This window comes from Aspergillus niger (assembly GCF_000002855.4).
Source record: "Aspergillus niger supercontig An07".
NCBI classification, from domain to species: Eukaryota; Fungi; Ascomycota; class Eurotiomycetes; order Eurotiales; family Aspergillaceae; genus Aspergillus; species Aspergillus niger.
This window is the reverse complement of record NT_166523.1, coordinates 698471-712087: the sequence shown is the minus strand read 5'-3', so window position 1 is coordinate 712087 and position 13617 is coordinate 698471. Positions and strand designations below refer to the sequence as shown.

At 49.7% G+C, this 13617-nt stretch overlaps 5 protein-coding genes across 5 annotated transcripts; 2 read left to right on the top strand and 3 right to left on the bottom strand.

Moving 5' to 3' along the window:
* Nucleotides 1–179: 179 nt before the first annotated feature.
* Nucleotides 180–5006, bottom strand: An07g03320 (uncharacterized protein; the record flags this gene model as incomplete). The annotated part of the gene is made up of 1 exon (XM_001391378.1): nt 180–5006. One exon carries the CDS (start codon nt 5004–5006, stop codon nt 180–182), a length of 4827 nt encoding a protein of 1608 aa, XP_001391415.1.
* A 226-nt stretch (nt 5007–5232) lies between these two features.
* An07g03310 (hypothetical protein) lies at nt 5233–5773 on the top strand (the record flags this gene model as incomplete). The annotated part of the gene is made up of 2 exons (XM_059748340.1): nt 5233–5342; nt 5494–5773. The coding sequence occupies 2 exons, from the start codon at nt 5233–5235 to the stop codon at nt 5771–5773; spliced, it is 390 nt and encodes a 129-aa protein (XP_059606663.1).
* A 1857-nt stretch (nt 5774–7630) lies between these two features.
* On the bottom strand, nt 7631–8839 carry An07g03300 (uncharacterized protein; the record flags this gene model as incomplete). The annotated part of the gene is made up of 1 exon (XM_001391376.3): nt 7631–8839. One exon carries the CDS (start codon nt 8837–8839, stop codon nt 7631–7633), a length of 1209 nt encoding a protein of 402 aa, XP_001391413.3.
* A 939-nt stretch (nt 8840–9778) lies between these two features.
* On the bottom strand, nt 9779–10934 carry An07g03290 (uncharacterized protein; the record flags this gene model as incomplete). The annotated part of the gene is made up of 4 exons (XM_001391375.1): nt 9779–9922; nt 9973–10701; nt 10761–10843; nt 10892–10934. 4 exons carry the CDS (start codon nt 10932–10934, stop codon nt 9779–9781), a joined length of 999 nt encoding a protein of 332 aa, XP_001391412.1.
* A 913-nt stretch (nt 10935–11847) lies between these two features.
* An07g03280 (uncharacterized protein) lies at nt 11848–13389 on the top strand (the record flags this gene model as incomplete). The annotated part of the gene is made up of 1 exon (XM_001391374.1): nt 11848–13389. The coding sequence occupies one exon, from the start codon at nt 11848–11850 to the stop codon at nt 13387–13389; it is 1542 nt and encodes a 513-aa protein (XP_001391411.1).
* Nucleotides 13390–13617: the final 228 nt, after the last annotated feature.

The following is a 13617-nucleotide window of genomic DNA, read 5'->3' as shown; positions in this document are numbered from 1 at the left end:
GGATCGAGGTGATGAGAGTGATGATGAAGTTGAGAATTATCTGGAAGCTACCTTGAATGAGGATATTGGTGAGGCATCTACTACCGAGGTTCCCCAAACTTAAGATCTTGGAGATGAAGGGGTTCGTAGTTCCTGTGAAATATTCAATGAAACACTTCAGGTATACACCAGAACATCAGTTAACTCCCAAAATGAACAAACTGCGCCCAATAGAGAGGTTGATCCTCCCATTCGGTACGAACATCATTGACCGCGAAATGAAACGCTTCTGCAACCGCGCAATCGATATCTACGCCCGGTTTCAACAGGAGCGAAGCTAGATTTCCATAGAAGCCAACGGCAACATCACGGCTAATTGAGTCAGCCGCCGGCCACATGGTACCCAGAACGTGAGCAAACCCAGCGACCTGAAAACCACTGGCAAGATGGATAGCCTCGTCTAAGAGTTTCTTCCCTTTGTTTTCCGCCGTTGAACATGCGGAGAGATACGCTATGCGCGCACGTTTGAGATCCATTTTGACGATCGTCTCGACTGTTAGCGGACTACATTGTTTGCTTGAAGATCTGTTTGAAGTGTCCCCCTGCAGTAAAAGATGACCGTTCAGGGGACTTTTGGTGTCGGACACTGCGTGACATGCAAAGTGGATCATGTCATAGGAAGCAAGATCAGACATCACTAGCGAAGGCTGTGGATGTAGTAGACTCTTTACGGTAAATGAAGGCTCAACCACCTCTGCGATCTCTTCTATCTCGTCTTCGACTCCAGGTAGCGATGCGTGCCCGTCGGTGGTGGGCATTCCAACCATCAACAAGGCCGGATGCACACCAGGGATGCCCTCTCTAGACTTGGCTCTGGCCTGGAACATTGTTTTGATTGATAGTGAATATGAGGAGATAGCGTACGAGAAGGTATGCTCATTGGAGCCGGGCGTGCGGTCACCAGCTGCGTGGAAAGGCAAAAGACTAGCCATACCGCAGCCTATCCAGGAGATTCTGGGTAGTCTTGCTGATGACGAAGGTTGGATTTCGGTATGATCGAGGATGGGCTTCACACCAGACACCCAGAGCCAATGGAGTAGATCGGAGTATTGCTCGTTCCGCATTTTCCGATCAGCGCGATTCTTGGGTCTCCCTTCCAGGTCCTTCTCTAGCCATTCGGCAGTCTCCGAGTATGATAGTCCAGGAAGTTCGACACTGTCGATTGCCTCCTCGGAAATAATGATGGCATCGCTGCGAAGGGAACTGATGATGACGATAACGATCAGGCCTCCCTTTGCGCCCGACTTCATAGTTTCAATCGTTGGCCCGAGAAGAAAACGATCATGTCCTGGCAAGAGACGAATTGCGTCAATGCACTCATTGAACTTGAAAACCGATGCGAGACGGTTTTGAACCAAGGAATTCGATTCGCTAATTCCCGCGCCTGCCCTGTCGAATGTATTATTGATATCGTCCTGGAGTTGTCGAAATCTTGCAGCATGCTCCGGATATGTGGATTCGAGGTCGGAGAAATCCATCCGACTGCTCATTAACTGATCGAGGATGACAGTCCGTCCTCGCTCGAGATATTCCAATGCTTCGTGCAGTCGCCCAGCGCTCAAGAGGAGGGAACAGGCGTTCCCGGCCATCCCAGAGAATTTGCGGACAACGTATTGCTGGTCGGTGATACCGAGTGATCGGCTAGTGACTTGAGGAAGCAAATCAACGACTTCCATCGCGATCGTTGTGGCTTCTTCTAGTCTTCCCAATCCCATCAGTCGATGCGCGGCCTGAGAACCAGCCATCACACGATGGAATGGAGGTCCATTGATGATCCTCCAGCCGTCTATAAAACTTTTCACGGCAAGTTGGAGGTCCTGAGGGTCATTACTTTTTCCATATCGGACATGATATTTGGCACCGAGGTTGAAAAGGCGCCCTGCACGACTGGTATGGTCAATTTGCGTGGCTGATAATGTATCTTCAGCCTTCTCGATTGCTGAATTCAAATCATTCAAGTCCTTTGACTCATAAAATCTAGCCTCCATGATATTGGAAATATTGTTCAGGCTTCCTGCGTAGTACATATGGTTGGGAGGGCGCAGGGTTAGGACCATCTCCGCATACTTCGCGGCTTCATCGATATCGTCGGCCATTTTTGTCCATCGAAACCTGTCTGTCAAATGAAGTGCCATGTTGTTCATCACCTCAGATTTTCCTTCAAACCAATCGGGAAGAGTCTCGAGGGCCAGTCTTTCATTGTGAATAGCAGCTTCAAGACTCGCGTGGTCATCCGTGCGTTTGTAGCATAATGTAAATGCGGTAGCTAATCCACTCAGGCATCTTGCTTCAGCAACTGCATTTGTCTTCGGTATATCACGGGCGTTCTCTAGATGGAGAATTGCATGGTTAAGATCCTCTTGCTGCCCGGTTGCATCGAACCGCTCCAGTAGGATATTGCCCAGTGTTGTGAGATAGTCCGCTCGGTATTTGCTGCCAGGCTCGCATACTTCGAGAGCTCTCTCTGCAGCCACGATTGACTTGTCGAGGTCTTCCTTGTTCCCAAGTGCTTGATATCGATACTCCAATTGCCGTGCCAACGAATCCAACAAGAGTGGACTATCTGCCGGTCCATCGCGAACAGCCACTGTGGCATGATCTACCGCCTTTTCCAAATCCTTTATATTGCCATCTTGTTTGAATCGCTGCCTGTAAAGGTCTGCATGAATCGAACAGAAATTACTCCACTGCGACTCAGACTTGGGTGTCAAGATCAATGCTGCCGTGATTAGTTCAATGCCTTTCTCAAGGTCGTCGCGATTTGCAATCTCCTGGTAGCGGATCAAGAGTTCCGATGCGCGACGGCCTAGATAGAGTCCTCTTTTGGGGTGATCTAGTGGAGTCAAGGATAATGCTTCCAAGCCGACTTCAATCGCCCTATCGAGATGTTCCAGACCCGAGGCGCGCTCATGGAGATCAATCAGATTCTGGCAGAGATCCTCGAGGTATTCTGCACGAGATTCGTCGGGCTCAACCTTCAATTCCAGGGCTGCTTCGGCAAGCTCTATGGCCTTTCGCAGGTCCTCCAGTGTATCCTGGTATCGGAACCTGGCTCTGTATGCTTTGCCCAGAGCACGCAACCATTCCGGCCGATCTCCATCGTCCTTTCCCCCAATCAAAATCGCCAGTTCAAACTTGTCAATGGCCATTTCCAGGTGAAGCAGGGCACCATCCTCGCTCCACTTTGCATTGTACAGCGTGCCTAGCAGCCCGAGGGACCTGGCGAGACTTGGGTTTGGGCGCATTAGACTCTTCATCAGTGAAAGCTCCAATCTCCTGATCATTGAGTCAGTTGTCTCGTCACATGTTAACGATACTGTGTCTTCGACAGGAAGACCTTTCTGCTGTTGCCAAAGCTGCCGTCGCACCCGGTCCAGGTTCAGACCAAGCAGTATGGTTTCGTTATCACCACGGCCGAGCAGTTTGAGAGATATTTCAGCTGCTTTCACTGCCAAAGGCTCTGCCTCCTTGATCGCGCCTCTAGCCAAGTGACCTTTGCTCATCTCAAAGAATAGCCAGGCTGCTCTTTTGCTCCAGAGTCGTGAGCCTTCATCGAGATCCTTGAGCAGCCGACAGATGTGAGATTCAGTGTCATGAATCCTTCCCAGCCCATATGCTGCATAGCATTGGGATACTAGACTGTATATAGTGCGCTCGTCGTCCGCGCCAAACACAATTTCGCACCGTCGAGTGGATTCCTTGTAGATTGCCTCAGCCTCGGTATATTTCGTCTGGTAGATAAGCATATCCCCTTCGTCAATCAACGACGAGATTGCTAGATAGTTATTTTCGCCAAACTTCGCCTGGTACGCTTCATATAGCTGGTGGTGGATCCGCTGCGCGCCGATATATTGACCTTGCTGGTTCAAGACATTGGCCAAAGCAATCATGATATCAATAGAGACTTGATCCTGATTTCCGCGGGCGCCCACGGCCAAGGCGAGCGCATTCTGCAGCATCTCACCAGCATCGGCAAGATTACCCTGTTTTTTCATATTCCACGCCAGTTGTTGCATGATATTGACTGTTTTCGTATGGTCCTCCCCGTATGTCTCTTTGTATCTCTCGAGTAGTGTATAAAGCGTCTCCTGTGCTTCGGCATATTTCTTCTGGCGCGTATAGACATTTGCCAAATTCAGTCGTGGTGGCAGGACACGTACACTTTTTGGGCCGTAACACTCCTCCACCTGCTGCACCAGCTCGATGAGCATTGTCTCAGCTTCAGGGTACCTCTCTTGGCGAATACGAACCGACGCAAGGTTGCTAGATACCGTCTGCGTGGATGAGTGATCGGGTCCAAGTGCTACCTTGCAATGGTCCAGTGCAGCTGCGTAGATATTGGCCGCCTTGGTGATATCATTTCGTCTAAGCGTAATATTCCCGAGCAACACGAAAGCTCTGATTGTCGATATGTGTTCAGGTCCTTCGGTTTCATTGAAGGCTTTCCATACTTTTCTGGCGATCTCCTCGGCCTCATTTAGTCTGCCTTGGTATCTATATACCCCGCCTAGTCGGTTCATCGCCACCAGTGTTGTCGGGTGATCTGGACCTGACAGGGCTGTCCGACCTTCCAGAACGCGGTTATATGTACACTCAGCCTCCTGCAATTTCCCCGTCTGCCGATAGGTGGTGCCAAGGTACTCAAGGGCATCGAGGGTCCTGTTGTCGTGTAGTCCGAATATTTCCTCGTATGCCTTCGATGCACGCAATAGCATCTTCTTTGCCTCTGTGACAGCCCCTTGCTGCTGGTAGTAGACTCCGCGCGCATATATTGATTCTAGAGTTGATAAATCCAGGAGCCTTGGTGATCCTTGATCTTCGATTGTAGCCTCGTGGGAGCCCGATTCTCCGCCACAGCTGTCATCGTTCACGGGGGCCGTGTACCAGCGAGAGACATCGGGACAAGTCTGATCGTGACTTTCTGTCTTAGACTGGGTGGTTTTCTGATGTGCTTGCTCATTCTCCATGTCGTGCTTGATAATTGTGCCGTGAGAATAGAACACAGGTAATATTCAAGGTAAAAATGGCCTCTTTAGCAAGCATGTCACGATACTGCTGTCAGCCTCACCGCTGACTACCAAGATGGTCAGAGTAGCAGTCAGCGAATGTCGAAATAGATAAATAAATAAATATATATATATATATATATATATATGGAAACCTAGTCTGTAGACTAGGTGGATCTGGCGGAAAATGGAGTCTGGGGAAGTGAAGGTGGGCACAGATACCCAAACTGGACCCTTCCGCAATCAGGCACCAATAGAGACACTGACTATGGTAGAGCTAAGGGGCTTGGAACCACTGTACTCTAAGAGCTATTCTGATTCAATTTTGGTTCATGGGGTCTTTCGCGTCAGGAAATCTCGAATATCACGGAATAGCAGGCTCCTCCAGGGAATATTATGTGTCAGTCCACAGTATGTTACGATTCGTCAAATTTCTCTTATTCTCCAGTGACGACTGGCTTTCCTCTAAGCCAAGGTCATGCTTCAATAACTTGGCTATTGGAGAGCTGAAGAGTCAAGAAATCTTGGTTTATATCAGAACATCTCCTAGATGTACTCTGGGAAAAGAAGTGTCTGGAATTTGGGGAAACCCTGTTGTTGTTTATGCTCGCTCTTCACACACAAGCATTTGGTTGCTCATTAGACGCAAACACATCCAAGGAGCGGGGCTCTGTCTTAAAGAGCACTCCACTGTTATGGGTTCTATGGCAAACCCACATTTGACATGAAATGCTTTAGAAATATAGATAGATATAGATATGTGAAATTAAAAAAAACATATTATGATTAAAACTCTCCTAATATGATGACTATAGACACCATAAAAGAAACCTGAAAAAAGGCAGGAACAGACAGGATAAAGGAAGTATTTAGTAATTCGAATTCCAGTTCTGCCATTTAGTAGAATTGTATTCTCTCTGATACACAACAGAAATCCACGAGATGAGTTCTTACTTCTACTAAGCATAATCTTGAATGGATCCTGCAATCCAGGCCATTACATCCAGGAACACGAGATCTTAACAGTTCCACAGCCCAAAATAACAACTTACAGCTCATTTCAAACTTATCCACTACCCTCACAGAAACCCTTCCATACATGCCTGCACTAGCCATCACCCCGTTCTCAGTCCATTCCCCATCACGTTCCCCAATCCGTAGGCAACATGGTAATCATAGCATAGCTCCCGTAGTCACAGCATAGAATTGGCCGCAAGATACAGCATTGACCGAGGCCAGAAGCGTATGCGGTATTTTCGCTATTAGTCCACATTATTAAACTGGACTTGAAAGAATTCATCGACGGGGTGTAGACAGCCCGGAGAGACTGATAAGAACAATAACTAGACATCACAGTATTCACGACATAGCAAGAGCGGGCTATTCTACAACATCAGAATGATACAATGCAATCAGAGATAGGATAGATAGAACAGGATATACAGCATCCAAGTCATACCAGTATATTACGGCATGAAAGAGAATAGTAGACTCTAAGATAAATTAAACACACTATCAAAGGAAGACTTAGATGATATTATAGCATAATAACAAATACACTCTAGAAAGAAGCAGAAATCTGCGTATGAAATCACATAAATACCGCTGCGGGCTGAATTATCCCAGTTATCCTCGTCCTGGATAACTACATTCCCCCCGGGGGGAGAACAAGCTGAGCGTCAGATCAAACTGTATCTCCAGTAGAATAAATAGAACAGTACATTAAGCTAAAATCTCCAAGGCACAGTAACCAGTGGAAATAGATAGGAGAGAAAGAAGGCGGCGATACGTATAAGATAGAGGATTCAAGAGAGGGAGAAGAAGGAAAAGAACAGTTAAGAGGGCGAGGTCGGAGCCATTTACATCGGGCAATGGAGAGAGAGGTTATAAGATAATATAAGTAGTACGCAGACATTCCCTTTTCCATTCCCTTTTCTCACTCATCCAAAAAACATGGGGAGGAGGGAGAGAAGGTCGTATGATGAATGAATGGTTACGTTCAAAGTGACCTAATGCTCTCTTTACCTACTACTTAGGTAGTATAACACAATGGAATGTTTCTTTGCTTTTTTTTTGTCAAATAACATTATCATTATGCTCTGCATAGGTTAGTTATGAGAAGTTTGTATGTATGTGTATGTATGATCCATCCTCCATCCACGATTCGTCGTATCTTACACCATCATCACAATCACATATTTCTCCTCGTATCGTATCATCTCGAGAACAACAAAGAAAAGACAGAAGAAAGAAAGAAAGAAAGTGGCCAGGCCGATCAGGCTAGTAGGAATACATACAATCCCTCCCGTCAGACCCTACCTCTGTTGCTTTCTTCAGACAACATAGATAATGGCATGAGACGGAATAGAACCATCAAACCTTCTCCACAATAGATAAAGAAAAGAACAAGAAGACAAGAGGAGAAGATAAGAGAAGAGTAAAGAAAATACAAAAGAAATATTCCCAATCAAAGAAAGCAATATCACATCAAAATAAGAGACCTCAAAACACCCACGAAACCCTCCGATATGGACCATACACACCAACAAAATACAAACCCGGAACCGGTACACCTAACTCCGTCGCTACTGAAAAAGAGTCTGGCTGTTGCGGTTAGTATCGTTGCTGTGCTTCTCCTTCATGTCCTCGTCGTGAATACCAGCCCATTTGCACGGAAGAAGAGGGAAGACAGCGGTGCCCATCCGGCGTTGTTTCTTTGTAGGACTTGAGCTGAGGCTCCCCAGACTTGTTCCTGACGCAGGTGGTGCGGACGATGAGAGCTGGGCTGGGTCGGGGAGAGGTCTGCTGTTGGGTCTGAGGACAGGTGACTTGGGAGGGGGAGTGGGAGGGCGGTTGGACGTAGAGGAGACGGATGAGACGTAGGAATGATGTGGGGAGTCGTTCGTAGGAGATGCGCGAAGAGGAGACTTGGGAGGAATGGCGAATTTGAGGTTAGATAGTTTGGGGGCTGCGGCGACAGCTGCGGCGGTGGATTGGAGAAGGTTGAAGAGCTCGTTCATGGACTTCCGTTGGCTGAGACGCCAGGTCGAGGTGCGCTTAGTAGGCTTGGTTGCGGCAGTCTCGGAGCCATACTCTTCCTCTGGCTTTGCTTGTTCGTCTGGAACTGCAGACACAGTGTGCTTGATATCTGCATCGTGTTTGTCCTCTTCTTCAACGTCCTCCGGGATGTCCTCGATGATACGGCTCTTGATTTCTGGAAGTTTGGCTGCTGCGCTAGGAGGCACCTCCATGCTTGCAGGACGGGGCTTCTTATCAGGACTGCGGGGAATGCGGCGGCTTGACAGCTCAAGATCTATGTCGTCTTTGCTCTTCGGCGACAGGTGGGCTTTGGGATTGAGAGGTTCTTCAGTCTGAGGGCCGACCTTCATGTCAATGACCCGTGAAGTCTTTTCGGAACCGGACTCGACGTCGGTGTCATCGTCTGAGAGCGTGGTGGTCTGCTTCGCAGCGATATCATCTTGGATGCCTTGTGGTTGTTTCTCATCTGGGTCGTCCAGCGTTGAGCACTCCGAGTCCGCAGGATTAACGAGGCGGATAGATGGTGTCATCTGCGGGGTCTTGGTGACAGCATCTTTAGGCTGGTCTGGCAGAGCTGACAGTTCTGTTGAACCGTGATGGTGTTTCTCGTGTTCGTACGCGGGGAATGGCTCAGTAGGCTGCGCAAGCTCTGAGATACCTGCACAAGTCCAAGAGGCATGGTAATCCTGCCGTCGCTGACGACGAAGCTTCCGCGCCTGCAAGCAGGGTAGGAAAATAGAAGACAGGCACTTCATTTTGCGTGGACGCTGCATGAGGGACGAGTTGAGGATTGAGTTTGTCATGATGCTTGTGTTGTCAATTTATAGCGGCGTGAACCGTGGTGATGTTGTTCTCGTCGTCGGGGCGATAGTGATAGTTGCTCCCGGCGATTGATGCGGGGGATTTTATTGAATCTTCAAGATTAAGGACGCGGGGGTCTGGCACTGGCACTGCAGTTCACTGTAAGTTCGCGGATCGTGATGGTTCGGGGTACATGAAGTGAGTTTGGTCGTGCGTGATGTTGATGATCGCAGCTAATCTCCCACGGGATAGAGGATGTGAAGTGTAAAATGAACCTAAACTAGACTCCGTCTGCCCGCAAGCTTCAGCAAGCACTTCGAATCAAAAAGCAGGTAGTCTGTCTCTGCAAGGAGTGGCCAAAGGGAAGATTAGGACGCAAGGACGGTCATCCACCTCTTCTATCCTCGCACTTTGAAAGCCTCCGCGAGCATCCTCGGCTTGCCAATGGCTCGCAAACTCTGGTATAAATTATGCCAATCCTACAGTCTTTTTCCATGCAAGCCATATGCGGATCCCAATATCTGAAGCCTCGGTGGCAGTAAGGACCAATTTGGCGGAGTCAGGTTGCAGTGAGAGATGCATCCATCCTGACGGCAGCATGTCCATTTGGAGTCACTATGACCATGTAACCGCCACGAGAGTATTCTCGGTCGGTCCAGGAAATGATCTGATCATCGTGCAGCTCCGCATGTATTTTTTCCCCAGAAGTACCCTCTGTTTCCCTCGTTCATCCCTTGGTGGTGGAAAACTCCGCAAGGGATGGCTATTTATGCATTTGACGGGTCGCTACAGTCGTTGCCTTTACACAATCACTTCTATTCCTTGCTTAGTCTGTAATTAAATCACAAGTACGCTCCAATCATGTTACCGGGTATCGACTCCATCCACATCCTCTACAGCTTGCTGGGGATGGTTGCCGTGTGCAACGACCTGGAGCGGTCCAGCGCCTCGACGGCTTCCTTCTCGATTCGCTGGAGAAGCTCAGCGCAAGTCGGAATATCGTGGATTAGGCCAATGACTTGACCGGCGGTCCAGACCTGTTTTAGTTAGCAAAGTAGCAAAACCAATAGGAACAAGAGATACATACTCCATAGTCAATATCGCCGTTCAAGAAAACCTCTCGGCCGCGTTTGCCACTGACGAAGGGCGCGATATCACTGAACTCGCCCGTCTTGCTTTCCTTCTCCACCTTCAGAGCCTCCTTGGCCACCTTGTTGCCATACAAACGAGTGGTGTTCTTCCACCGTCTCATGACCAAAGCCGTCTGCGTCTCATCTGACTTGACAATTGCCTCCTTGACGTTGATGTGAATGGGTGCTTCAATTGTGCACATGAATCGAGTACCCATGTTGATACCCTCGGCTCCAAGAGCCAGAGCAGCAGCCAGTCCCTGACCGTCAGCAAACCCACCAGATGCAATAAACGGGGTCTTGAGCTCCTGACGCGCGCGACTGAGGAGAATGAAGTTGGTGATGTCCGTTTCGCCGACATGGCCTGCACATTCGAATCCGTCGATAGACAAGAAGTCGACGCCCAGTTTCACAGCAGACTTGGCATGACGAATAGTCGTGCATTTGTGGAGGATGGTGGTGTTGGCCTTCTTGAGCTTTTCAATAACTGGGCCTGGGTTGTTTCCCGCTGTCTCGACAATCTTGATACCTTCGTCGATGACCACCTGAGCATAGGCGCCGTAGTCTGGGGGAACGAGTGCGGGGAGGAGGGTGATGTTCACGGCAAAGGGCTTCTTGGTCATGGCCTTGCACTTTCGGATCTCTTTGCGAAGGTCTTCCGGGGTCGGTTGAGTAAGGGCCGTGAGCTGAGCAGTCAGCATTCTGATCTTTTTGCCTGCGTTTATTCCAACAAGGCTGTACGTACAATACCCAGTCCACCGGCGTTACTGACGGCAGCAGCAAGCTCTGCATATCCCACCCATTGCATACCTCCCTGCACGACCGGGACTGCACCAGATCAGCAGGCTGTCAAAACCAATGTAAAATCCCTCCTACCTGAGATGCCCAGGGCTCTCGTTAGAGCAGTGTTGAAAGGCATGGTGTATGTGCCTTGAGTCTAGGGGTCGACGCGATAGCTTTCTCGGCAGTTGATGAATGGAAGAAAAAGGGGAAGACAGAAAGAGTAGAATGAATAAGTTCAAATGTATGATCTTATGCGTCTCTATCACAACTTAAAGACGACAGACGGTAGTTGGAGACCAAATATGGGGAAGGCTAGGTGAACCCCCGTAAATAGTAATCAACGGTTTGCCGCGGCCGCTGCTGTGGGGAAGCCAGAGTTGCCGAGGTTCAAGCCAGAGGATATCTGCGTCTGTACAATCTAGGAAGCGCTTAACAGCAGCACAGAAGGAAAAGAAGCCAAATCACCATCTGCTGGGTAGATGATTATCTTCTCAGTCTCTCTGTAAGATGTAAGGATAGTTGCACTCCATGGCAAGGTACCGGTGACTGCTTTGTCGCCTCCATTGCTGACCGGCTAGATGCATGTGATCACGGGGATATTCACAGGTCACATATCAGGTGAGAGGCGAGGGTATGGCAGGAGACTTTCACTGAGGACACATCATGTTTTGCATCTGAAGGCGTCTCCCACATTAGAGAACACTTTATTTGTAGCTTGATATAACGATTCGGGCCGATCGCCTAGAAAAGATCGGAGCGATAGTACTCAGTACGAGAGTCTATTTCAATACTGCCGCCCGTTATCTTGACGCTCATCAAACTGACCAATTAGCAGTGCGGGCTAGACTCCAGTTCTATAGCACGTGAAAGTAGCCCTAAGCCCTAAGCAGAGGCTAAGATAGGTTTAGCGCGGAGGATGTTCTGCATGGAAGAGGAAAGTGACGCCGCATCGAAAGCTTCAAGTTGGATGCTGCAGCTTTGTTTTTGCGCGGGGAATTGGCTCGCGTCGCTCATCTTATAACCCGAAACAACAGATTGCATATCTAGCCATGCCGTCGCCATTCCTTACCCCCGGCTCCCACTCCGGCCTCGATCAGCTCGCCCTCCTCCACCTCCGTCGCGACCAGGCCATTCCGACTGTCCTCCGCCTTCAAGATGATCAAGACGCTGGCTACAAAGAGGGCAAAGTCGAGACCACTCGATTCGGCTCATTCCCCCACACCACCCTCGTTGATCAACCATGGGGATCGCAAATCGGCGCCTCCAAAGTCGACACGGGATCGCGACGAGGCCGAGGACCTCAGAAAAAGAACCAGAAGCTCAAGCGTAAAGCAGACGAGATAGACTCGGCCACCCCTGTCGAGGGCGAGAACACATCATCTCCCAAGGCTGCTGTCGCTGCATCCAGCGGTTTCCTTCACCTGGTCTACCCCACTCCCGAACTATGGACGACATCCCTTCCCCATCGCACACAGGTTGTCTACACGCCGGACTACAGCTATATCCTCCACCGTCTGCGCGCCCGTCCGGGAAGCACCGTCATCGAAGCAGGAGCAGGCAGTGGATCCTTCACGCACGCGGCTGTTCGAGCAGCCTTCAACGGATACCCCACCGACGACTCGCCCGCGACGAAGAAGAGAAGACTAGGCAAGGTCTGCAGTTTCGAGTACCACGAACAGCGCGCAGAAAAAGTGCGCCAGGAGCTACACGAACACGGTCTTGACGGACTAGTCGAAGTGACGCATCGCGACGTCTACAAGGACGGTTTCCTGCTTGGCGATCCCAAGACTGGCAAGTCTCCCAAGGCCAATGCAATCTTCCTGGATCTGCCTGCTCCCTGGCTGGCTCTGAAGCATCTCGTCCGCCACCCGTCCGACGGTAGTGAATCTCCGCTCGACCCCGACTCCCCAGTGTACCTCTGCACATTCTCGCCCTGCCTAGAGCAAGTCCAACGAACCATCAGCACCCTCCGCCAGCTCTCCTGGCTCTCCATATCCATGGTGGAGGTAAACCACCACCGCATCGAAGTGAAGCGGGAAAAGACCGGTCTGGAGTACGAGCGCGTCCGCGGCGCAGTAGTCTTCCCGAAGGATGTCGACGAGGCCGTCACCAAGATGCGCCAAGTCGAGGAGCATTCCCGGAAATATCGCGAAATGATGCATCAGCTAGACGACGAGGAGAACAGCACGCCTGCGGCTAAGCCCGAGATTAAGAAAGAGCAAGAGACCAAGACCGAAGAAGAGGAAATCTCCGCCCAACAACAACCCTCGACTATCCCACCTTACAAGCAAGGTCGCTTGGTCCACCGCTCCGAGCAGGATCTGAAAACGCACACATCCTACCTGTTGTTCGCTGTTCTTCCCCGTGACTGGACTGAGGAAGACGAGCAAAAGTGCCGCGAGAAATGGCCTCCGCATCAGGTCGACTTGACTCAACCTGAGAAGCCCAAGGGGAGGAAGCAGCTCAAGAGGGAGCGGAAGGAGCGGGAAGAGGAGGAGCAGAAGAAACAGCAGCAGCAGCAGCAGCAGCAAGGGGAACCGACAGCACCGGTAGCACAGGAGCAATCAGCCGCCCCTGAGCAGGCTGAATAGACGTACCTACCTATCTTGGTTCAATTTAAGTTAGATTAGATAAAAGTTTCCTTAGCGTGTTCAGGATAAATACTATACTACTATGTACACTATTGTTTGGCTTCTCCATTAATTTGCATTAGCTATAGGTAGAATGTCGACGTTTCGATAGTAACCGGGGGCGGCCATTTATCCCATCCACATTATACAGGTAGTTGATAACTACGCTCGATGACTTTTCTCCCAATT